This window comes from Chelonoidis abingdonii, chromosome 10, assembly GCF_003597395.2.
Source record: "Chelonoidis abingdonii isolate Lonesome George chromosome 10, CheloAbing_2.0, whole genome shotgun sequence".
Lineage (NCBI taxonomy): Eukaryota > Metazoa > Chordata > Testudines > Testudinidae > Chelonoidis > Chelonoidis abingdonii.
The window spans coordinates 10,761,968-10,788,841 of record NC_133778.1 but is presented as its reverse complement, the minus strand read 5'-3'; the positions used below and the strand labels follow the sequence as shown (position 1 = coordinate 10,788,841).

Below are 26,874 nucleotides of genomic sequence, written 5' to 3'. Positions count from 1 at the left end.
CTGATCCAGTAATTCAAATCAGTGGGGGGAAATTTCCATTGCTTTAATTGAGAACCGGGTCCAGCCCTTGAGGTACACTAGCAAAGCAGCCTTTAAGAAAGTCACTTTAAGACGTCACGTTGATGAAATGTTCTTTTGTACCTATAAACCACTGAGGTGACGCAAGTATTTTCATTTGTTTGTAACAAATGGGATTAGATACTTACGCCAAAAAATAATGTAAACCCAGGTGCTAAGGTTAGACTCCTAATTGAAGTGTCCTGATTTTTAGTGGTGCTGACTTGTGGGTGTCCAGTACAGATCAGGCCCCTCTTTGAGCAATTAATTCGGATTAGGATCCAAACTTTAGGCATCAGGTTTGAAAATGTTGGCCCCCAGCAGAACATCTCTATACTTCTTCTGTGTGCAGCCAGCCAAGTCAAGACTGCAGCACTCCAAGTGAATAATCCGTTTCCCCCTATTGCTCAAATATAATCAAAGGAACTCCTCTGAGATTATTTTGAGTGAGAGGATCACTGATGTTAAGATAAATTCATGACTATGTCAGGAGAGCAGGGGAATATCATATCAGCACACAGCAGCTTATGCTGTTTTTTTCCCCAGCCTGGGAGTAGGAAGAAATCCTTCATTCTTAGCCAAGAAAGTATTGGCACTATTCACTGATCTGCAAAGCAGAGGTGTTTCCCTTCCCCACCTCCTCCCTTGGAGCCTCAAAATGGCCTCGTTTTTCCAGTTTTGCACATGACCCGATACACCATTTAAGTTCTAAAAAGGAGAGGATACAGTAACAACCTGGAAGTCCTCTCTTTTGTGATGCAGCCTGGACACTAGGATGTGAACTCTGGCTCAGTGAGAAGGGAAAGAGATTATTTTTTAACTGAAGAAGAGACTGCAGTTTGTAAGTGAGAGCTCGAGATGGAGTTGACTGCAACCTGGAGAGCAAAAACAACCCCCAAACCTCAGCCTTTGCAGTGCGAGGAACATACTGCCAAGGCCTGTTCTTGGCAGAGATCCCTTGGAATCCTCCCAAAGTCCTCATGACCCAAAGTATTAACAAGAAAGGAAGGAAGGAAGGGAAGGTCTATGCAAAAAATAAGCAGTGAATCTGACCACCTCTTTAGACAAATACATTTTTAATATACAAACTATTCACTCATTTTGAGTTGAATCCAATAATTAATTTCCATTATTAGGAGCCCTGGATGAGTGGAAAGTGTTTGTACCATATTGTTTTATACCAGTCCATGGACCTCTGGGGGTCTGCAAACTGTCTGGGATTTCCAAAGGAGTCTGCACCTCCATTCGAAATTGTTTAGGGGTCCGCAAATGTTAAAAGGTTGAAAACCACTGCTGTATACTAATCACCCCAGAAATCCCTGATCTCTCTCTCCACCTGAATTTTACATTAACAGGAACCTTGCTAGAACCCATCTGCAGCAAAGCAATGTTCATTCAGGTCTGGATTTAATTACACTTAGAATTATTGGGCCAAACTCTGCTCTCTAATGTAAACCCAGAGCAATTTCATTAGTGTCAAAGGAGCTGCTCCTGATTTACCCCAGCAGAACAGCAGAATTGGTTCCATTGTCTGTTTTGTTTAGAAACTAGGCTGCCGCTTTCTTTTAAAATCTGTAGTTACTCACTGAATTATTCCGTTAACATTTAAAGTCTATAACACAGACAGCAACAGCAAACTCTCCTCCCCTACCCCCAACCGCCTGGGTAATAGCTTCATCTCACCTTTTCACAGAAACTGCTGCTCAACACTAACTGTGGTGCAGCTAGGTAGGGGCAGATTCTCCATCTCTGGGGGTCTTCAAATCCAGACTGGCTGCTTTTCTGGATGATAGACTTTGGTCAAACACAAGTTATTGGGCTCAGTACTGGGAGATCTGGGTCAAACTCTATGGCCTGTGTTATTAAGGTCAGATCAGATGTTCAATGTCTTTAATGTCTCGGAATCAAACAATGCCACCTCATGGTGAACCTACCCTGAGGATCACTCCTTGGCTTCTTCCTCGGACTGGGCATTCAGAGGTGCCAAAGGTGAGGGCAATTTTAGTGACCATCCACGGAGTGCAGGCCAAAGACCAACTTTTGTCCAAATAGTCTCTGACTGTTTGATGGTTAACAGAGGCAGTTAATATTAATACGGGCTGGATAGAACTAGTGATCTAAAAGTGAAAGGTGAGGCATCTTGTTACAACCCTTTGAAGCCATCAAACTTCCCTCGTTGATGAATTAGAGGGTGCATGTGCCTGCAGTCTAGTCAGAATTGCTCTGTACTGCAAGTTGTTGTCCATGACGCTCCTGATAAGCATATGATTTAATTCCCATCTAACATTTTTGTTAGCATTAACTATTTTAACGCTGGGTCTTCTTTTTAATCGATATAAATGTCCCATCCCTTTTTGAATATAAAGAGGGCATACAAAGGGCTGAAACCAGACTGAAGAGTTTTTGTAAACAACGTACAAAAGCATGACAATGAGAAGAGACTCTGGGAAAACGCTCGCTAGGGGCACTTCTTGTTTCGCCAACCATCTTGCAGAAAGCAGCTTCTTTCCTTCAGGAAGTTAAGTTGGTTTTGCTTCTATGAAAATTAAATAAATTGAACCCCGTTCCCTAAATGTTGGGCCATTTTAAAGTCCGCACCTGTTGAACACAGAGACTATTAACAGAGTGATGGATTCACGTCACTACTGTAGAGCCTCAAGCGAGAGCAAAGGAATGGAAACCACACACTTGACTGGTAACCATGACATCGGTATGGAAATGCGTCACAGCTTCTGCCACTACCTATGACTCTTGTGCAATAACAGTCACAGCTCCCAGGGTTGAAAATGAGGTGTAGGGAGGAGGTGACAGGTGGGAAGGAGAAGACCCTTGGCTAGGTTATAACACTGCAGCTGGTGGCTTTAGAGGCTTTGTCTAGCTGTTCGGGGCAGGATGCAGCAGCACTTGCTTTTACAAGGGGAAGTGGTGTCCTATCAGAGCACGAATTTGCAGAGAGGCTGCGTGGTCTTGTGGGTGGGGCACTGGACTGGGAGTCCGGAGAGTTCGCTTCTATTCTTGGGTCTGCCTTTAACTTGCTATGTGATCTTGAGCAAGTCACTCACTTCTTTGTGCCTCTGGTTCCCCTTTTACTTCTTGTCTATTCAGATTGGAAATTCTTCAGTACAGGGACTGTCTTAGGATGTTCCTGAACATTGTCTAGTACAACAGGGGAATCAGGCCTTGACTGGGTTCTGCAGGTGCTACCATAATAAAAATATTAGTGCAAAGGAAGCAAGAGGTCCTAGCTCGGCCTAATGAAGCTTTTTGAAAAGAACCAGAAACGAACTACTAGCACTGTGTCCCCTTTCCTACTCCATTCTTCTGCCACTCGCAGGGGATACTGTGCATCTAAACTCCAAGGAGGGTTTAGGAAAGCCAATCTTTTAAGCTGTTACTCCGTGCAACTTTCCGACTCAGAGTCCCCACCAACAGGCTGCGGACACTATACACAACTGCAGCTGTCCCCACAATAGCTGGGGAAGCTTTAACGGAGGACAGGCTCTGAAAGGAGCATGTCTGAACTGTAAAGCTTTTGGGGAGCATGTTCCGAGTGCACCAGAAACCCCTGAAAAGGGGAGAAGGTTCTCAAGCCTCAGCTGAAAATGCTTTGCACGGCTCTCCCAAGTGAGAGTTCCCATCCAGCTGTGCCACACTGCACAAGTAACTTCATCTCTGTGCCTCTGTTTCTACTACTTAGTTCAACGTGCTGCAGAAACATCAACTAACTGATCTTTGCACCACTCAGGCTAAGTAGTAGTATTCCTACAAAATGGCATAGGGAACCTCACAAATGGCAGCAAGCAAACCCTTCTTGTTCTGCCACTCACATAACACTACAGCCCTTCAGAAAGCAAATATTAATGAAAATAGTCTCACTTGTGGGGGGGGGGGGAATTTGCTTCCAAATTCTGATTGAATGAGAAAATTCAGCATCCAGACACGTGGCCTTGACTTCAGTGGAGTTATGGCTATTTACCAGCTGAAGATCTGAACCCTTGAGTGACTTACCACCTCACTGGGAGAGAAAAAAGGTACAGCCGAACTGTCAGAAATATCAGGAATGTTGACTTGGGTCAGTCCCGGTTTGGTTGATTCTATACTAGATGTGTCAGAGCTGAGAGCTCTCGTACCTTAATGGAATATTCACCAATGGTGATCTTTAAGCCAGATGTCCTTTCTCCCAAATGTTAATTGGACATTGATGTTAAAAAGGTGTTAGCAAAAGAAACCCAAACATATTAAAGCAATCTAAAAATCCTCACTCTTAGCTGCAGAGCTCTTACTTTTGTGAATTTAGTAAGTTGTCATTTTACTAGTTCTCCAGTCAGTCTTCCAGGGCAGATGGAACCTGAATGTTTAATGTAATAAGCAGGGGGAAGTTTTAAAAAGCCCCTGTGGACATTTTATCAATCCTAGAGTAGTAAAAAGTATTTCCACCCTTTGTGGGTCATCTTTAATGGCCGAGTTGGATAATGGAGATCAATAAATCCATTTATTAAATGATCTGTTCTTACAGATAATGTTCCACATTAATATTCAGCTACACAGGTACATACTTGTGGTAAGTGTGCTTCAGCCAGGGAAATGACATCACCACAAGAGAGGCAGGATGGATTTATGGTCAAAGCACTCATCTGGAGTCCATTCCTGGCTTCAGCCAGATTTCCCACATGATCGTGGGCAGATCTTACCTATTCTCAGAGTCTTGATTCCCCAAATGCAAAATACTTTTCTCCTTTCCATCATGCATGTAGTGGTACAATCTATGCCAGTGAAGACTAGAGAAAAACCTTGATGCAAGACTAAGGAGCAGCAGATACAGGCACCGGTGGAGAGCATAAGAATTTCCACAGAAACAGTTCTAAAGACTGCAGGACCCCAAGAAGTAACCATGGCTTCTTGCATTAATTGTCTGTGCTGTCCTAGTGCTCTAGTGGTGGCCAAACTACAAGCATGTAGCTTCAAACACTTCTGCCATCCCTACATCACTGCCAATGATCTTCAGTGAAGGAACAAGCAATTTTGTGATGTTGCTCAAACATGCCAATCCATTTTGTTCAGACTTTACTTGTTCCTTCATAGGGGTTGCCCGAAGGGTTGTCAGCAACCCTGGGACCAGATAGGAAGATGTAGCAACATGTTGAAATTTCACAATAATCTACCACTATGCTGTAGCAAAGGACACCCAAACAGCAGACAGGGGGATACACCAGGGCAACTGCAAAAGTATCACTTTCAAGTAGTTGTCAAGTTGGCCAACTCAGCTCTTCCCAACCTGTGATCCACAGCCATCTGTGTTAGATTCAGTTCATACAGATCTTGCTCCCCAGTGTGGAGCTGGGGACAGATGATGGCTGTGATCTGTATCAATTTAACACACACATAGACACACACACACACTTCTGCTGATTGTTTAATGCTGCTGCCTCTGAGCGCCAACTGTTCCAATATCAGATCGGTAACGCTTTCCTGGAAATCTCAGTCTCAGGCCAATGAAAGATCACAAAAGGGAAGTGATGACTAATTCCATGTATCACAGACGGCTTGTAAGAAAGTGTGAGTTCTGTGTTAGCAGACACACATCAGCCTGCCCTGCTGATCTGAACACTCAGCTGTTCAAATATTTACCTGGAAAAGTTCCATGGAATCCTCAGTGCAATGCACTAAGTACTTAAATGCCAGATTGAAGTGGGGAAATCCTAGGCATTCAGTATGAGCCAGATTGGCACACCACAGAACTGGAAGTTGAACAAAGATCAATGCTATCAAATACCCTCCTCCTGATATGGAAACATATTAATTAGTTGGCAGTTTTCTTCATGCTGCCAAAGCAATCCTCCGTCAGAGCTGTTTCTTCATTCCCTTGAAGTTAATTTGCAGTGCTGTTCTCAGGAGTTGTACACAGGAAATTAGGTCAAATAACCTAAAGATTATCAGACGTGGGCCCAAGCTTTAAAACAGAAATCCAGACCTGTACTGCTCCAGCCTTCAGGGCTTGTTCTGAGCTAGTGGTGCGGTTCAGCCCATTGGAGACATGATCAGATACAAAATATGGATCCATGTTCATATTCTGGAAAAAATCTCCCTATGCCTTGACCCTAAATAATCCCAAATTAGATTAATTTCCAGGTATGCTGCAAAAAGCAGGGTTTGGGGGAAGTTTGAGGGTGTATTTCTGGGACAGTTACAGGGTCTGTTTTGCAGGTTTGATTTATTGGTGGAACTTAGTTTTATATGATTGAAGGCAGTGTGACTTAGTGGATAGATCACTCAGGAGACCTGAGTTCTATTTCCTGGTCTGCCACTGACCTGCTAAGTTATCTTGGCAAGTCACTTCATCTCCCTGTGCCTCACCTTCCCCATCTGTAAAATGGGGATAACGATACTGACCTCTTTTGAAAAATGCTTTGAGATTTATGGATGAAGAGTGCTGGATAGGAGCTAGGGATTATTACTAAAGAGCAGAAATTTAGGCCTGTCTATTTTTAAAAGGGTTTGCTTGTGTAGATAGCAGGCAGATTCCCCACTGAGTGGAAGTTCTTTGGCTGGAAGTATCCACATTAGTCAACTGAAGACAGGCTGAATGGGGGAGAGCTGGCTCATGTCACATGCTTACATCTGTGCAACAGCACCACTCAAGGAACTACACTTACAAAGCATCAGTATTGGAGCTATTTAAAGGGTAACTTTCTCCTTCCATTTTGCAGCGTATATGGGCTTGTCTCCACTTCCAGGAAAGTTAATCCAAATTAACTAAAATGTGTTAATTTGAAGTAGAGTAGTTAAACTGCATTAAACCCTATGTGAATACCCTCACTCAGAATTAAAGAGAGAGTCTTTAATTCCCTTTTTTTTTTTATTATTCACTTCCAAAGTGAATTAAGGCAAACCAAATTAAAGCCACTTTAATGCTGAATAAGGGTGTCCACAGGGGGATTTAATGCAGTTTAACTAATCCACTTTACATTCACACCTTTAGTTAACTTGGATGAATTTTCTGGATGTCCCTGTGGAGACAAGCCCTTAGAGTTGTACAAATGAAAGATCCTGTTGCTGAATCTTTTAGAGGCACATGGTAAACCTCTCTCATAGCTTGGATTACTATGCTACGCAAGACATGTTTTAACACAATACAACAGGAAAGAGGCGCTCTGTCCCAGCATGCCGACCATTTCCAACTTAATCCCACCTTCCGGCTTCTCTGCATACCTCTCCATCCCCACCTTTGTCAGAACTAAGTGCAGAGGTCTCTTGAATTCTGCATTTCAGTTGCTTTCTCTAGTAACTCAATAACCATGATCATTGTGCTCTGAGTCATAGATCTCAGAGCACTTCACAAAGAAAGCCAAGTTATCGTCACCCCTATTTTAATGGTGGGGAAATCGAGACACAGGTCAGTGATGTGACCAACCCACCCTCAAAATAGCAGTTCAGTGGCATATCTGGAAATGTGACCCCGGACCCAGACCCCCAGTCCAAGGCCCTGGCCACTAGATCACACTGCCCCATAACTGCGAGGAGATTCATTACAAAATTACTCATTAACTTGCAAGATAATCCATCACAAAATGAACTTTAGCACACGTACCTCAGTTTTATTTATTTACAGGTACATTGTGGAGCACTGCAAGTGATCTGTAGTACACAACGGCAAAGGAATGAAGATTTCGAGCACTGTGCATTGAGAGTCATAGCTTCTAAGGCCAGCGGGGACCATTACATCAGCTACCCTGACCTCCTGCATAACACAGGACACAGAATTTCTCCCAGTGGTTCCGGCACGAAGATCATAGCTGACTGAGATACAGCATGGCTTCTGGAAAGACATCCACTCTTGATTTAAAAACTGGCAGTGAAAACACTTTTACAGGCAAGTGAGCTAAGACAACCCTTTTGGTGCCTGAATTACAAGGTTACTGATAAGCAGAGTGTAAAGTAGCAAGGCTTTAAACGGTACCAAAATTTGTTTCAGACAAGTCACAACCTTAGAATTTATTTATATCCCAACAGTGGACTCAAACAAAGAGAAACTGCAGACTCCTCTGTTTATAAACACTTCTTTTATCAAGTCATTATGGACTATACATTTACCCTGCTATTATTCAGAACTTCTGCTATCACCACCACCACGTGCTTGTCTTCACATACTGTGCAGCTGCACCGTGTCAGTGAAGATACTGCTATGCCCACAGGAGAGCTTCTCCCATCGCCATAGTTAGATACTGCCTCTTGGGGAGGTGGATGTCGTCCACGGGAGAAACTCTGTTAAGGTGGGATAGCTAATGCATGTTAGCTCTGCTGTTTACGAAAAAAAAAGCCACCACAATTTTGCACTGAAAAAATCAGAGTTCCATGTGGATACCAAGCATGTGAATTTGGCCCAATAACTCTATGGTGGAATAAGGCCCTTTCCCTAAACCAGGGGTAGGCAATTTTCTTTTCAGTGGCACTCACACTGCCCGGTCCTGGCCACCTGTCCGGGGGGCTCTGCATTTTAATTTAGTTTTAAATGAAGTTTCTTAAACATTTTAAAAGCCTTATTTACTTTACATACAACAATAGTTTAGTTATATATTATATAGACTTATAGAAAGAGACCTTCTAAAAACGTTAAAATGTATTACTGGCACACGAAACCTTAAATTAGAGTGAATAAATGAAGACTCAACACACCACTTCTGAAAGGTTGCCGACCCCTGCCCTAAACACTTGTACTAGTAGGTTCTTAAGGAAGACAAGGACACGTGGGTACCAGTTCTGCACAGAACATAAGCACATTCAGTTAAGTTATTGGTACTTAAGCACATGTTTAAGTGCTTTGCTGAATCAGAACCTAGAAATACAAGAAAATTCTCCTCTCATTAACACTGATTTGACACCAGCAGAACACACAACCTGAAGTCTCAGTGAGACAATCAGATCATGGGAGAGATCACACATAGCCCAGCATGCGAACCTTGTTCATTCCTAGCAGATTCAGCATCATCTCCTTTGCAGCTTCCACAAGCTCTCTCCGTGGGAACTATTCTGCTAAGGTTGCAGCTGAAGAGCAGAGCCGCATTCACTCATCTGGAGAGTTAGAATTTAACAGCTCCCCAAAGAAGATTATGCTTAGCACTCACAGGCCATTAGATGTTGCAATTCAAACCTTTGCTGAGCTCTCATTAGAAGCGGGTGAAGCTGTTTGGCCTAATTGTAAAAGGCTCACTGGGGTACGATGTGATTACTGCACAGAGCACAGGAATGTTGAGTTCTCAGGCCAAGTTTTTCTGGTCTGTCAGAAGGAGCTGGAACCAGAAGCAGCCACAAAGACTCCAACAACAAGGGTGTTTCCAATTGTTACCATACGCACCGTTTTTGTTCTCAGTTATATAAATGTCATCGGAAATAAACTGACAGAACAGAGTCATCTGAAGTGAAACTATGAAAACAAGAAAGAGGCATGTTAAGACCCAGGACTTAGAGAGTACGTCTACACTGCAAAAAAACAAACAAACAAAAAAAACCACTAAGGTGTTCATAACTCCTGTTACAATACAGTGAAGACATGGCAGCTCCAAGACAGGTGAGCAGCTTGAGTTCAATCCCAGATTCTCCTAGAGGCTTTAACTCAAGCTGCTAACCTGAGTTGAGGGTTAAAACGGCAGTGAAGACCCAGCATGAGCTAACCCAAGTTTGCAAAAAAGCGCCATGTGAACATCACAGAGGGCTTTGGACTGGGACTCAAGAAACTTATGCCCAACCTACAGAGGCGTTATATCCACTTAGCTATGTCAGTCAGGAGTGTGAAAAACCCACACCCCAGACTAGCACAGCGATGCAGACATAACTCCCAGCATACATACAGCTGCATCAACAGAAGATGGCTTCGTTCTAGGAGATGGTATTCCTGTACGGACGGAAAAAAGATCTCCACTGTCTGTGTAGGCTGCATCTACACCAGTGGTCACCACAAGATCACTTTTTGATGCACAAGATCAACCCAGGAACTACCCTGCCCCTTCCCTGAGGCCCCACTCCCTCCATTCCCCCCTCCCTCTGTCACTTGCTTCCCCCCATCCTCACTCACTTTCACCAGGCTGGGGGAGGGGGTTGGGGTGTAGGCTCTGGGCTGGGGCTGAGGGGTTCAGAGCCGGGGAGGGGGCTGCAGGCTGAGCCTGGGGCAGGGGTGCAAGCTCTGGGAGGGAGTTCGGGTGCAGGGGTCATATGGTCACATTGCACCTAATCTCACAGAATTCACTGGACAGTTCATGAGTTTCACTTTTTATTAGTGTCTTTCAGGGATGGTCACAAATCAGTGTAACATTCTCAGCTGTGGGGTGTGCATTGGTTGAGCAGGTAGTTGGGGTGCAAGCTCTGAGAAGGAGTTTAGCGCAGGAGGGGGCTCCGGGCTGGGGCAGAGTGATGGGGTGCAGCAGGGGTAGGGGTGCAGACTCTGGGAGGAAGTTTGGTGGAGAGGGGCTCCAGGCTGGGGTGTGAGTTATAGGCTCTGGCTGGGAGGCACTAACTACAGGCGGCTCCTGGCCGTGGCCCCATGCCACTCCCGGAAGCGTCTGACTGCTGGCACATCTCTGTGGCCCAGGGAGTTGGGGGGAAGCGGGTCTCCATGCGCTGCCTGTGCCTGAAAGCACTGCCCCTGTAGCCCCCCATTGGCTAGTTCCCAGCCAATGGGAGCTGCGGGGACAGTGCTGGGGGCAGGGGCAGTGCATGGAGCTGCCCCCTTCCCGCTCCAGGGGTTGCAGAGACGTGCTAGCAGCCAGATGCTTCCAGGAGTGACGTGGGGACATGGCAGGCAGCCTGCCTGCGCCCCACTGCGCCGCTGGACTTTTAGCCGCCCAGAGATCATGATCGACAGGCAGAGGCTCCATGATCAACCCGTGCCAGTATAGTCTCTGTAGCATATACATCTTTGAATTCTATTCCTGGCTCTGCCACTAATCTGCACAATGCTGGGCAAAACATTTCACTTCCCCATGACTCAGTTTCCCATCTTTAAAAGACACCTTGTGTGAATCATATTGAGATTCACAGATTAAGCGCACCATATTGAATCTTCCATAATTATTCTATCATGGGACATCACATTCCAGGAAGCTTCAGTTCCAGAAGTACTGCGTCAGAAAGGATGCACTTCTGGGAACGACCTAACAGGGCTGTAATTAGCCACTGGAACAATTTACAGGGGATCATGGTGGATTCTCCATCACTGACCATTTTTAAATCCAGAGCGGATGTTTTAGAAAAGATCTGCTCTAGGAATTATCTTGGGGAAGTTCTGTACAGTACGTCAAACTAGATCACAATGGTCCTTTCTGGCCTTGGGATATAAGAAGGTGCCTGCATTTCTCACAGGAATTAGTCAGGATTTTTCTTGTTTTTAATCTTTATTTATGCAAACAACAAAGTGGGCTGAACACTGTGATTCAGAAGATGAATATAGTCAAAGGGGTAGACTCCGCACTCAGTAAAGCTCCCAGAGATGTCAGTGTAACTCTGTATTTAGAAAGAACAAAAAATTGATCATATTATTAGGTAGGTGTCACCATATGGTGCTCTTACACCTGGTCTCAAGTTCTTAGCAGGTCTGAATAACCATCCTGTATTAATCATTCTCTTTAGAGGAGCTGTTGCAAACAGCAAGACAGTTTTGTCCCTGCCATAATCTCTGTAACAAGAGTCAATCCTTGGGGCAAAGTTGCTTCCTAGGAATTGTTTGAGATTTTTGAAGCGCAGATTTCACAGTGTGTTGTTTGTGACCACCTCTGTTCAAGGACTGTCATGTACTGTAAACAAATTACATTTAAAAACTATCTAGACACCCAAAAGGCTCCCAAATCTGCTACCACGTGGCATAGAGGCAACAGTAGGAATGAGGGGTTCAAGCAACGCTGCATTATATAAACCATTAACACCACTATAGCTCTGACCAAATGAATAGGGAGTTTCACGTTAGCACCAAATGGGCTTAGGTTGGAGGAAAGAAGCTCCTCCAACAACACTGAATTCCAGCTTGTTTTGTGTTGGCAATGACAAGTTGCAATAAGAAAGAACTAGGCTTCATGCTGATGCATGTTACAAATTCTTCCCTTTCCTACATATAGGCCAGGAAACACTGTTTGTCCTTCAACCCTTGATATTAGTGTTCTTCCTCGTTAACAAAGTAAGGCTACAAAAGAAATTTTAAAACCATATTTGTTACAAAACTCCAGAAAAGATCAATTAAGATTTCAGCTCACAAAAACCTCAGTCACAGTCAGAGTAAGTAATGTTAAAGTCAAAATATTAATAAAAGTAAAGTTGAAGGAGTTAAATCTGACGCTCAATTCTTAGCTCCACTTGATGATGGAAAGACAACAAAACTAGTTTCCCAGGGGTTTGTTTATCTCTTAGAGCGAAGGCCTCCAGCTTTCCAACACTGACCACCACTCCAAATACTCCAAGTGTTAAAAGAGTTTTTAAAAGGGACTAACAAGCAGCCTGATCCAACATCTGTTGTAGTAAACGCGAGTCTTTCACTAGAGGAAGGGCAGTCCAGCCAGTGAGGTGCTGAGGTAGGGAATTCCCTGCTCTGCCATTGGCTTCCTGTGACACCTTGGGCAACTCACTTAGTCTCTGCCTCAGTTTCCCATCTGTGCAATGGGGATAACAGCCCTGTCCTACCTCATAGGGGGTGTTGTAAGGATCAGTACATTAAAGACCGAGAGACAGTCATGGGGGGCCATATAAATACCTTACATAGACCGGCTGGGGTGCACGATGTACATGCGCCAATAAACACATCTCATGATCTCTTCTCTTAGCTGCCCATCTTTCCTTATTGTGTTTAGGCCCAAAGTTCTTCAGGACAGGGACCTGACCTTTTAAGCACCACGCCCATAACATAACTACTACAGGCTTTCATAGTCCGTCATCAGGAAATAGTTCTAGCTCATTCTCATCAGATTAAAGGACTGCTCTAATCCAGAATAAATTAAATATTTAACAAGTGAGGAGACAAATCACAAACCACTAACTCAGCTACATTCCTTTACATCATATTAGCTTTAAGTGCCCACATTCCCGAACAATCATTTAGGGACTGATCCGAACTATGGCCCATCGAAGTCAATGAAAAGATCCCCATTAGTTTCAATTAAGAAACAAGTGGTCATGAACCTAAGAGCATTAGAGAAGTTGTTGTTTCTATATCAATAAGGGTCATGTGTAGTCATGAGAATTTTTGTTGCAATTTTGTTTCCTGTAATTTAGTCCCAGCACTACAAAACAGCTAACACTAACAACCGCAAAAGCCCACTTAATGACAATACAGGCAAAAATTATATTCTCTCATTTCAGCTAAGGGTCAAAAGTTTGAGGATTCATTCAAAACAAAAACCAAAAACCTGGCTCATTTTCACTTAAAAGCAGTTCCAATTCCTAGAAAAGAAAAAAAAATTACATTGACCCAATTTTATATTAAAAAGTCTGCATTTTCATGGGATCAGAATGAAATTATATGCTCTCAAGTTTTACTGCAAACATTTCACAGTTGTAATAGCTGTCAATTTCATCTTAAAAGAATATTCTGTACAGCCTGTTTCAATCCATGCCCCAGGTCACTGATGTCACACACACAAAGTCCATTAGGGAAATAAATCAGGCCTATAAAATATAGTTGATATAATGAAGACAATTTCCCCCCCACTATCCTAACCAGCTGCACAAGTTCTTCTATACTTGATCATTACCATATTCCGATTATACAATATTTAACTTGACAAGCTACTGCAGTTCAGATTCAGCACGAGGACAGGAACATTCTTGTGGAAATGTCAAGTTTGTAGTGTGGTGGTAACACAAGGGAAGGGAATAGCGAAAGCAGCATTGAAAATGCAACGGCCAACATATGCAAATACGGAATAGAAGCATCTAATAATGGCAATGTGAATAATCAAGCAGGAAGTTAAATCCTGTGCCCCGCCCCGCCCCCCAAAAGTATTGCTCGCTGGAGAATCATAGTTCAGGTTGGGAGCACATCTAACGTCAAAGGGGACTTATCCAGAGGTCGGAACAGCCACTCAGTCCCCATTGCTTCTACAACTACACAGTATTATAGGATATGGCTACTGGGGGGGGCGGGCAGGGGGGAATTCCCACAGCAGAGAGTCTCAGCATCTGGGTCAACTGACTCAGGCTCATGTTAAGGCCTAGAAACCATAGGTGCCTACTCCATGGGTGCTCCGGGGTTGGAGCACCCATGGGGAAAAATTAGTGGGTGCTCTGTACCCACTGTCAACCAAGCTCCCCTCACTCCCTGCCCCACCTCCTCCCCATCCCCTGAGCATGCTGCATCCCCACTCCTCCTGCCTCGCTGCCATCGAACAGCTGTTTGGCAGCATTAGCATGCTCCAGGGGGTGGAGAAGGAGCAGGAATGTGGCATGCTCAGGGGAGGGGGTGGAGAAGAGGCGGGGCAGGGGTGGGGATTTGGGGAAGGGATTGGAATAGGAGCAGGGAGGGGGTGGAGTTGGGTGGGGACATGGGAGAAGGAGTGATGCCTTATGGAAGGGGTGGGATGGGGGCGGGGCCGAGGGAGGGTCGAGCACTAACGAGAAAAAGAGCAGAAGTTGGCGCCTATGCTAGAAACAGCAGTTTAGACATTTGGATTTGGGAGCCAGTGAGGGGGAGAGTCTCCAGCCTGAGCCCGAACATCTGCACTGCTATTTCTAGTCCAATAGCACGAGCCCCACAAGCCCAAATCAGTTGACCCGGGTGCTAAGATCTGGATCACAGTTCTTTCCCCACCCTCCACCCTCACCCCTCGTGTAGACATACCCATAGTAACATCTTAGAAGACTGTGGAAGTAAAGCAAGAACTGACAGGGATTTGAAGGGGATTTCAAATCCATGCAGTCTCCTTATGTGAGCAAGAGTCAGGCTAGCTGTATCCCTAATAATGCAAGATTTGTAGAAGCAATGACTGTGTGAGGCGAGTGGGAAAGAACCATGTGAGAAGTGTTGCGACCTTGTGTTAGATAAGTATGGAATGTAGACTAGAGTCTAAATAGAGTTGAGAAAAGAAAGATATCAGGATGACCCATGTATAAACAAAATGCAACTGTTGCTCATTATTGTACGTAACAAAAGGTATAAATGCTTGCTGTAATTGTTTACCTGTAGAGAGACCTGTTTAGCTCTCTCCCTCCACACAATTGCTAGAGATAACAAAGTATCTGACTTGCTGCACCCAACATGAGAGCGAGAACTCTGTTTTTCTCCAACAGGACCCAGCCATGATGGAGATCCCACTGTACTAAAAACTGTAGAAACGCATAGTAAGCTCTTTGGGGCGGGGACTCTCTGAATGTCTGCATAGACAAGAGAGAGACGTTACCTGGTCTATGTAGTGGTTTAATTTAACAAATGTCTGAAAGAGTCTTAAGTGTGCGTGCTGGTATAGGAAATGTATCGCAGAGACCACTCTTTGACCAGGGAATAGAAAGGCTTCCCTACTTCACCTCTTACCAAATTTGTACAGGGGGAAAATAAGTAGAATTCTCTTTCTCCAGAGTAATACTTAACTATATGGTGCACACAACCTCCAACCCAACCTACATATACAAGCATCAGCAACTCTTTGATGTAGTCCGTTGGACACTTCCTTTCAATAAAGGAAGAGAAACATCTGCTCTGCCTCAACTATATTTCACATCAGCATATATAACCTCCTCTTCTTTGATACTGCTACTCAGCTAAGCTACCATAGCAATAACACTCCATATAGACTTGAAAGGTACACAGAGAATGACCAGACTTACCATTTGGTTAAGTTTATCTCTAATATGACCAACCACCAGGATTTGCGATGATATCTGTTCTTGGCTGTTCAGCAGTTCGGTGCTGGTTTGTAATTGTGGCAAGGGTTTATTCAATGACTCTGTATCCGTGAACAACAGTCCTTTAGCCTTACCTCAGAATCTTTCTCCAGCTGGTTCCTGACAACAATCAGATTATACAGTATCCTGTCATCATCGGCTTCAGTGTGGGACATGTCGTGAGGGGTGCTCCACAGGTTCTTCTCCTCGTCCCTTGCCAAGGTGGCTCCAAATGAGGCATAAGGGTTTTGATTACTGAAAGGGGGAAAATATTGAGGTGCAGTTATCAGTGATTGAGTTTATAAAACTTGACCGCAGCTCTCCTGTCAGGTTTATTCAGTAAGTGGTGTCTGTATGGCTCAGCTGATAACACTTTTACCCCAAAACAGAAAAGCAGGTGTGCCAGCCTGGCGTGAGCACTTAGTCTAGTACTCACAGCTCTCCCTCAAGACATTACTGATGATGTTGCTCTGTTAAAGGTGCTGTACTCTGAACGAGACAGGAAACCCATTCATCTTAAGCATTCACATGGTACCTTTCAAACCAACATCCTTCTGCACAATACAACAGGTCATTCAAACACCTGATAGCTACCACCATCATCTACACAACCACTGCTAGGCTCCAGGTGAATGTCTTTCTTTGGAAAGGCACAACATGAAAAGTGGACTTATCCTTCTAAATACACTATCCTACAGTCTCACAGCATTAATTCTATTCAGCATTGGTACAGTTGCCTTCTTCCAGTCAACCGGTTCTGGTGTGCATCGGTGACAACTCTGGAACTTTCAAGTCAGCTGTATGCTGAGTTTGCCAGTAGTCAGCTCCAATGCACGTTGTTGCTCTAGTTGGCAGTGATTGCTGGAATACTGGGGGGGCCTCCCTTTATCTTGGGAAATTACCCAAACCTACTACACCCCAAAAGCAGATTAAACATCCCTTTACACGTTCTTAAAGCAGCACTGTAAGTCCCTCAGGTCCCAGACTTACATAGAGGGTGAAGAGAATGGTTCTGGGCATTGCAAAGCTCTCTCTATTTCTGAATCAGAAATAGGGGAAAATGTCAAGGACTGAGTGTCATAAACAGATAGCTAAGGGTTAATGTCTCTTTCACCTGGAAAGGGTTAAACAAACAACACCTGACCAGAGGACCAATCAGGAAACAAGATACTTTCAAATCTCAAGGGAGGGAAGTTTTCGGTGTGGGTCCTTTGTTCTGTGTCAGTGTGCTCTCTAGGCTCTGAGGGTGATCACACTATCTCCAGGCTCTCTAATCTTCTATTTCCAATTTGTAAGTACAGGTAGGAAGACAATATAGGCTTTTACATTGTTTTCTGTATTTGCAAGTGTGTAGTTTGCTGGAAATGTTTAAATTGTATTTTTTCTGAATAAGGCTGTTTATTCATTTTTATAATAACAGACCTTAATATTTCATCTGATTTAAGACTTTTTATGTTTTTCTTTCTTTTTATAAAGCTGTTCTTTATAAGACCTGGGTTTATTTTATTTCTAGTTGAGCTCAAGGGATAGAATCTCTCGTGCCAGATTCGTCTCTCTAGAAGAGAGGTGGGGAACAAAAGTAAGGAAGGAAATTGTCCTTCTGTTTTTTCAAGGAGTTTAAGTAAGTATTTCCGGTAACAGGGGAGGGGAAGCTGGGAGGAGTAGAAGGGGAAGGGAAGTGGGTTATTTCCCTTTGTTGTGAGACTCAAGGCATCTGAGTCTTGGGGTCCCCAGGGAAGGTTTTGGGGAGACCAGAGTGTACCAGGCACTGGAATTCCTGGTTGGTGGCAGCGCTACAGGATCTAAGCTGGTAATTAAGTTTAGAGGATTCATGGAGGTACCCAAATTTTGGACACTAAGGTTCAGATTTGGGAATTATACCTTATGACACTGAGATATAATTTATATTTCCTTCCTCCCTCCAACACCCCAGTTTCAAGCCTCCAGCACATTTGCAAGGAGCACTGAATATTTAATGGCAGAAAAGAGGCAGAAATTAAGTCTGCTCTCTACTGCCTTCCAGAACCTATGGTTCCCATGAGTGTCACTGTAAGATTTCTCTGCTCACCCAGATCATTACAAAGCCCACGACATTAAGGGGATTAAATGTATAGTTTTTAGTATGACCATCACATTTGTGTTTTATCTTGGCTGCCAGTTCCCATGTAACCACTCAATCCATGGCATAAACAAAGACTTCAGGGGCCTTTTAACCTGCCTTTGTTCTTTGACAGGCCGATGTCAGAGAGGCCACCTTCAGATAAGAGACCAATATTTCAGGAGGCCTATAACCAGTGGCAGGTTTCACAACTATCAATCAGGAGAGGGAGTCAGCCGGGGCAGCTGTTGCCACTTTCGCTGGTGTTGCAGAAGGGGCTGGTAAATCCTGCAGCTGTCGCTGGGAAAAGGAGCAAGAGATTCAGGGGACAAAAGACCCCCTCTACTTAGTTCCTTGGCAGCTTTGCAGAACAAGCCTAAGTAGTGGTCAGCAGCTCCCCTTCCTTTTCAGGGCTCGTGGTGGATTCCTACCCTTTGTAGATTTTGCCATAGGACTCTGTGTCACAGCACATCCCAGGATCCAACTTGTCATCTTCAAAGACAGGGCTCTGATCTCCTGCCCCACCCAGCTCCTGACTTTATCGAAGGACTGTACGTTTCTAAACTTGAGCTCCGAGCTAGCTACTTAAGAAATGCAATGGTAGGTTGGGACTATAGGGAGATTTAGTGGAACCCACCATTTACACATGTTTACGTCACATTTGACCTCATGCCACTGCCAAAACACAAGGAAATTCAAGAAGCCCGGCCTTCCATCCTTAGCTCCTGTTGTCTCCAGGTATTGTAGCTCCTGCAGTCTACTTCAATGCAAAAGGCACAAGCTGAGTATAGTGTCATTTGAGCTTTTTTACCTTGTTGTGCCTGCTCATGTCACACCATTTGCAGGGCATGCTTGCCTATACTGCTTGCTTTCATCTAATGCTTGGTGTGGAGGATGGAGTGGCATCAACACTTTTCATACTAGCAAACAGACAGAGTACTCCGCCTGTTAAATGCCAGGAAATTTCAGCCCCTAAATCAAATTCCAATTGTGCATACAAGAGATCATACATCTAGGCACATAGTATAAGAAATTAACTTCTCACAGGTGTTATTCGTGGCCTGCATGCTCCATACATATTATAGCAGTGACTAGGGGCCAGATTACATCCTTCCCCCAGAAAAGCCTACCAAAGACAAGAGATACTCTGATAATTCCACAGACTCAAACTCACAAAGTTCCCAAGGAACCCTGCCGTCAGCAGGAAGTTTGCTTGTCCACAGCACAAGCAGGGGAGTCATTGTCTCAGCCAGCAGACATCACAAGTCTTGAAGGGAAATGCCCCAAGGGATCACAGGGCCTTTAAGGAGAGCAGCGGTATCTGCAGAGAGGCCTAGATCCTTCCCCATCCCTCATGGCAACACAGTTTGCTAGAGACCTGAGAGGCCTTGGCCTTATCACCTGTCTTCTGATAGGATTTGAAAGGGCAAAACAGGAAAGTGCTCAGCTTAATGCAGAAAGGGACATAAATTAACTTAGGCTAGAAAAATCCCCAGCTTTCTAGAGATGGGGTGACACTATGGGGAATATCCATTCCCCCACAGAAATCCATAGTTTGGGAGGGGCAGGTTTGGAGAGTATGCCTCTCCTACCCCCTCTAACAGATCCTGGGCCAGCAGAATGGTCTCCACTCCTTTCATTCCTCTGAGAGGGAAAGTCACTGGAATGCAATGGTACTTTATTCTGGTTAGGGACACAGTGTTAACTCTCAAAGCCTGGGTGTTGAAGACACTAGATAAATACAAACCCTGGATAAGGCAGCAGAGCATATGCCTGAATATACTGTACCTGACCACTAAGGACATTGGGTACTCAGTAGCATTAGGGGAAGATGGATTTGTGTTTGGAGCATTAGCCTAGGACTGGGCTGCACTCCTGGCTCTGTCACAGACCTGCTCTATGATCCCGGACAAGTTGTTTGGTCTCTCTGCCTCAGTTCCCTACCTGTAAAATGGGGATAACACTGCCTTTGACTGGTCTATTTAGACTGCAAGCTCTTTGGGGCAGGAACTGTCTCTTTCTAGGTGATTGCTCAGTGGCTAGCCCAGTAGGGCTCCCATGTAGGTGGGGTCCCCTGGTGCTCCAATGATACAAAGAACTTTTCTGTTTTGATTTACTGGCTGGCAGTTGGACTGTTTAATTTACTTGTGTGCGCTGTCCAGTGAGGGTTGTGTAGTCCTGCTGGATGTTCATTATGATGTTGTAACATTAATTCAGTTTTCTTAATCATGGTGACTAGATCTTTTTTGTAGGTATTTTCAAATTACTCCTTAAATTTAAAGAAATAATAATATCAGATGGGGATTCTGAAAGGAGAGAAGTAAATCTGCTCACTTCTTGTGAGGGACAAGCTGACTGGACTTAATATTTATACTGTTTTCTCCCTTAAATTTAGTGCTTTAATTTGTTTTTATTCCGTGCAGCCATTAACAACCTCTAGGCATTTTACCTGTGAATACGGCCCCTTATAAAATATACTTATAGGAGCTCTAGCTTGTGAAGCATCATTTTTATATTTTATCATAAATATCCATACAGGAAGGTTATTTAGGCTTCTACTAGGCCAGGAAACTGTGTTTCCTTGTATTACCTGTTGCTTAATCCCTTGCAAAACTCTAATTAACAAACAAGCCAAGGAAAGAAACTTCAGAGGCAAGGATGGCACAACACCATTATTTCTAGACTAGTGCTGGCATGTGTTCAGTAAAGCCATTTCCAAATTAAATCTTTCTGGACTTCGCCACTTTATATCCCAAACACTTCATATAAGGTGCAACCCTGCTCCTATTAAGATTAATTTCAACAGGACCAAGCTGTCATAAATAAAATCAGCACGCTTGCTACATTTTAATAGGTTTTCAAGCTACATTTCAATTATACACCCTGATTTGATCTTAAGCGTGAGCAAAGTTTTACTCACTGGCCTGATGTAAGATGAACAACTCAGGAAATTCTGCATGTTCATACTGCCCCATGCCACAAAAAAATCATCTTTTTGGACCATCTTCAACAAGTACAAGACCTAACTCAGGGTCACGTAAAGTTCAGCTAGTCAGGTTGAAACAAAGCCAGATGTGAATCTCAAATATTTTGTTATTCATACGTTTACAGCAGCAATGCTTTTCTCCAGCCCGGGAAGTGCTCCACACAGTGTAACTGAAATGCAGCCACCTCTGGGGTGGAGGGCAGTAACATCTCACCATGTACCACACAAGACTGTACGAGGAGGGATATTGTTGGAATGCTGGGACAAATGCCTGCTAGAGCCAGAAGGGGTTGTTTTAAGTGTCCATGCAGGTCAGACAGGTTCTCAGCTTCTAAGGTATCATTACGAAGTCTCCCATGGGAAGAGATTCACTGCTGGAATAAAGTCGCCACAACCCTATTGCCTTCAGTAGAATTGCTCCCACTTATCCACCAACAGCACTTAGTCCTCGTTTTGTCTCCTGTAGAAGAATACAGGGCTGATCCCATCCTAGTGGGTTCGGAAACCTTGTGTTCCAAATGCTAAGACAATCCCAGGCACTGGTCTTAAAACAAAGAATTTCATGCATTCCCTGCTCCTGAAAGCACATGGGACACCACATAACTCGCGGAGACCCCAGCGATGATTATTCCTATAGTGACGCATCTTCCTACATGACATTTAGAAGGAAGAGATGGGGAAAAGCCAGCACTAGACCACCACCACCACCACACCCTCCCAGGTACAGAAGCTGAGTTGAGAGCATTTGGCGTATTGCCCAGCCTGGCCTCTATCCAGCAATTGCTAAGAGTTAGTGTTTCATAAACAGGTCACTGCTCCAAGGAGCTTTCAATATTTGAGAATGTATTATCTACACTAAGAGCTTCAATTCTCTCCATTCAGCTGCCTCCTGAGAAGGCCCTCCTTCCAGAGAGCTCACTTTCAGAGCGAGACAGATTACCATGCATTTGTGTTTGAAGGAACAGGCTACCAAACTTATTTTTAATCACAGTCTGCCATTTACAAAGGTTACATTAAATACTCAGCAATTCATTTAGACTGAAAGCTCTGACATGCTAGATTTCACTATTGTCTAGAGCAAAACCTGACTATATTGGGAAACAAGTCTCTCCCTCTCTAACACCAGTTGAGTAATATGTTATTTTACTTTGGTTGGAACCCTTCAACCGGGACTCAGGGAAGTCTTCATGATTTTCATTCAAAACTCACTTGTCCGGGCATTAGAACTGCCAGAATAATCTTCTAAAACCCACTTACAGGAGCTGAAATGCAAAATAAAAAGATGGCTGCAAGGTCCTCAGTTTAAACAAAAAGTGCAACTCTGTCAAATAACGGCTACTGGGTTGTGGTGACACAAATAGCGAGGGACTCATGATACAAGGTGGCTGTCAGATGGATAGTGCTTCTATAGGATTTCCTGTGAAAAGCCAGCATTAACTAACAGGATCATCACTGTAATGTGTTACTAAAGAAAGGTGTTCCATGCAATCAGCTCACAGACTGAAGACAGAAGGCTTTGCAAGACCATGAAACAATAAGAGGCTATTCCTCTCTCCATGCAGGTGCTTAACTCTCAGTACATTAATGGGACTTTCCTGTAGCTGTGTCCACCAAGGTCAGGATTAAATGTCAATCTGTGTTATTATTTAGGTAGCGTATTTAAAAGCAAGAGCTCAGGAGAGTTAAATCCTTATTGTTCCCCACCTTAGTTTGGGATGTCGATGCCAGTGAAGTCCTGCACTTGCTCATTAAAAATAGAGGGGTTCTCCCCCTCTAGAAGGTGGTCTCTGCACTAGGTCTGAGCAGACGGGTGCATAGGAGGACAGGGATGTGTGGAAGGGCAAGACTATTGAATTCGTTAGCATATGCAAACTCCTAGAGAGCCAGAGTTAGTGAAGTCAGTGGAAAGATTTTGCCCACATAGAGGGCTTTGGATCAGACTCTAAATAGCCCAAGTGATGTTAGGAAGAAGGCGGAAAGGAGAGAGACAGCAAGCAACTGCTACTCCCGTCACCAGTCTGCAACTCTGCACTTTCTGACCCTCCGCACGTGCACAGTTCATAGATTCATAGACTCTAGGACTGGAAGGGACCTCGAGAGGTCATCGAGTCCAGTCCCCTGCCCTCATGGCAGGACCAAATACTGTCTAGACCATCCCCGATAGACATTTATCTAACCTACTCTTAAATATCTCCAGAGATGGAGATTCCACAACCTCTCTAGGCAATTTGTTGACTCATATTTAGCTTGTGGTCTGCTATAACCCCTAGATCTCTTTCTGCCCACTCCTTCCTAGACAGTCTCTTCCCAGTCTGTATGTGTGAAACTGATTGTTCCTTCCTAAGTGGAGCACTTTGCATTTGTCTTTATTAAACTTCATCTGGTTTACCTTAGACCATTTCCCCAATTTGTCCAGGTTATTTTGAATTATGACCCTGTCCTCCAAAGCAGTTGCAATCCCTCCCAGTTTGGTATTGTCTGCAAACTTATTAAGCGTACTTTCTAGTTCATCCACAGAGAGCCCGACTGCCTGGGCCTTCCGCAGCTGAAGTGCCTCCAGGTCACTGGAGACTGAAGTGCCTCCTCTCCCTTCACAGCATAGTTAATATAAGCCTCTGAAATATGCCTGCAGAAACTGCCTATGTTTATACTAGCCATGAGGTGTGACTGCCGCTCGAGTAGATGGAGTACCCCCCTGAGGGCAATTCCACAGCAGCGTGTGCGTCGGTGTGGTCTGACCAACCTGCCCAGAACCCTGGGTTCTTACTCACTGGCCCAGTGGCAAAGAGGGGTCCATATGAGCATAATCCAGATCCTGCAGAGACTTACACATGTACTTAACACGGACATCGATGCACAGTCACAGCAGTCACCATGAGTTGTACCTTAAGCGCTCTAATCCTGAACTATTTTATTCAAACACTTCACTTTGCACAGATTTCAAGGAGACTCTTCACAGCACTCAAAGTCATGTATGTGCTTTGCAGGATCAAAATCCTAATTTAGACAACTGAGGGAGAAATTGTTTTTGCCATTTTCAGACAAGACCTGAAGCATTTTAAGTCATGCATGCGCCATTTGCAAAAAAGAAGATACTGAAGGTACAATACACTTCTGACGTTTTTATAAAACTGAAAAAAATGTCTGGGGTTTTTTAAATGAAATTTGTGGGGGGGGCGGGGGGAAATCACAGAGATTAGTAAAGCAAGAAAATAAAGCTCACCAAGGGAATGCTGTAGAATTCCTGTATCACGTATTACTGCAAGGCCAGACTCTGCCAGCTTTATGCTGACCGGTATGTGTGAACAATCCCCTGGACATCAATGGGATAATGGGTGCACAAGATCACAGGCCTTACTGCACATGCTTAACTACATAGTGATCAGTCACACTGAAGTCAGTGAGGCTACTCACAGTGCATAAAGTACATGAGTAAATCTTGTATAGGATTGAGGCCTTAAGGTTCTAGTGAACTAGAGAATCTGACCCAGGATATTTACATGCAAGGGGTACAGCCATTGGCACTGAAATCTTACGAAGGCAAGAATGGAGCCCCCTTTTGTTCAAAGTCTCTGTCTCTCCTACCTAGTGTAAGATTTTAAATAGAAATGGACACAAATATGCTATATAAAATGGATATTTCTAATGCGTTCACCATAGAAGCTACCTTAGACACAGATATAGATTCATTTAATTAAATATACTGCATTAAAATATTTTTAGATCTAGCATATACAGCAGTCTCCATAAAGCTAGCTTTTACCACACAATGGTAACTGACACCACAGCTCATCCCCTAATCTACAGGAGCTCGACATACAGGAATTACAGGATGAGGCCTTTAGAATAAGGAGGTAACACCAGCATCTTGAACGCCTGCGTGGGGAGTGCTGACAGATGCTGAAATTTAGTGGTTACCACTATACAAACTATAATACAAGCTTTCCTAAGTGTAATACAAGCACCTCTCCTATTCTATACTTATTATGGAAAAAATAGTGAAGTTATCCAGTTCTATTTTTGGCCATCACATCATCCCTCAGCAATGAGTTCCACAGGTTACTTGTGTGAAAAACTACTTCCTCTTGTTCATATTAAAACTGTTGCCTATTAATTTCATCAGGTGGCCCTTGGTTTTTATATTTTATACCATTTTTGTGAAATGGTAAAAACACTTCTGTTCCACACCACATGACTGTATAGACCTCTATCGTATTCCTCTTTGGTGGTCTCCTGTGTACGCTGAACAGGTTTAATCTTTTTAGACTTCTCATACAGAAGCCATTCCATACCCTTGATCATTTGTGTTGCCCTTCTCTGAACCTTTTCCAGTATATCCTTTTTGAGATGGGGTGATCAAACTGGACACAGTATTCAAGGTGTGGGAACACCATGGATTTTTCCAGATCATCAATGAATATATTGCACTGTATGAGTCCCGGTACAGTTCTGTCACGTCTCTTCATTCTGAAAATGGACCATTTATTCCTACCCTTCCCTCACCCCCATCTTTTAACCAGTTATTGATCCATTACAGGACGTTCCCCCCAGGGGTGGCTCTAGACATTTCATCGCCACAAGCACGGCTGCATGCCGCGGGGGGGCGCTCTGCCAGTCGCCGGTCTCTCTGCAGGCCTGCTGCCCTCCCAGCAACCAGCAGAGGACCCCCCGCAGCATGCCGCCCCAAGCACGCGCTTGGCATGCTGGGGCCTGGAGCCGCCCCTGCTTCCCCCTTGTCCCATGGCTGCTTAGTTTCCCTAAGAGCCTTTGAGGAGGGGCCTTATCAAAAGCTTTCTGAAAATCCAAGTACATCATATCAACTGGATCACCCTTATCCATATACTTCTTGACCCCCCTCTGGGAATTCTAACGGAATTAAGTAATTCTATCTAACAGGGATCCTGTTTAAAGTAGGGCACATACAGATACCTGCTTTTATTCCAGATTTTCAGTGACAATAAACGGACATCAGACCTTCAAGCATCTGCATTCACGCAGGTTTCTAAGTACTTTATTAAGCAATTGTTGTTGGTATAAAATGAACCTGGGTAATTCCCACTCACCACTACTAAAATTATCTGATGTAAGAAAAATACTAAATTCTATCATGTGCCAGTGGGCAGGGGTGGGGTGGGGATGATGTCAGTGTCAGTTTGTAAAGGGGTTTCAGAACAGTAGCCCTGTTAGTCTGTAGCAGCAAAAACAATAAGGAGTCCTTGCGGCACCTTAGAGACTAACACATTTACTTGGGCGTAAGTTTTCGTGGGCTAAAACCCACTTCATGAACCGTAGGGTTTGCAGAGTTAAGATTATCACCTTTACATGTTGTGGTCTTCCACCCCTTACCCCACCCATGGGAACACTAGAACTAAACGCTACCAAACATTGTAATTCTCAAGAGCCATAAAAACTTCCTGCTCGTTCCAATCTGATTCCTCCGCTTTACATACAAATCAACCCCCCAGTGCTCGGGAACCACGCGTCCGGGGACTAAACTGGCTGGGGGTATTTCTAACAGCTTTGTCCTAGAGCTCAGCCAAGTCTGTTCGCTGCCGTTTACTTAGGTAAACCCCCCGCCCCCACCCCTTCCTCTGACCCACCGAGCTCCTGCTGTGCCGGAGTAGGTGCCCAAGGAAGCCAGGAGCGAGCCCAAGCCAAGGCTCCGACCCGTCACACCGGAGCCGGCTTTGGGCACGAAGCTGGGGGCAGGTTGCAGGGCCGGGACCCGGGGGACCCGTCACGCACCCCCCGGGGGGGGCCCTTACCTGACCAGCGGCTCCTTCTCTGCCCGCGCAGCATCCCCGGGGCAGCAGCAGCACAGCGCGCCCAGCCAGTCCCGCAGCCCCATGGAGCCGCCGCTGCTCCGCCCCGCGGGGCGCGA

General features: G+C 44.5%; 1 protein-coding gene across 1 annotated transcript in view; it reads right to left on the bottom strand.

Moving 5' to 3' along the window:
* MREG (melanoregulin) overlaps window positions 1-26,868 on the bottom strand; it is a 38,705-nt gene extending 11,837 nt beyond the window's left edge. The window contains exons 1-2 of the mRNA XM_032805322.1: window positions 26,759-26,868; window positions 16,005-16,164 (exon numbers count right to left, since the gene is read on the bottom strand). Of these exons, the coding sequence (XP_032661213.1) occupies window positions 16,005-16,164; window positions 26,759-26,841 (243 nt within the window). The 5' untranslated portion in view covers window positions 26,842-26,868. The remainder of the gene's footprint in view (window positions 1-16,004; window positions 16,165-26,758) is intronic.
* Window positions 26,869-26,874: the final 6 nt, after the last annotated feature.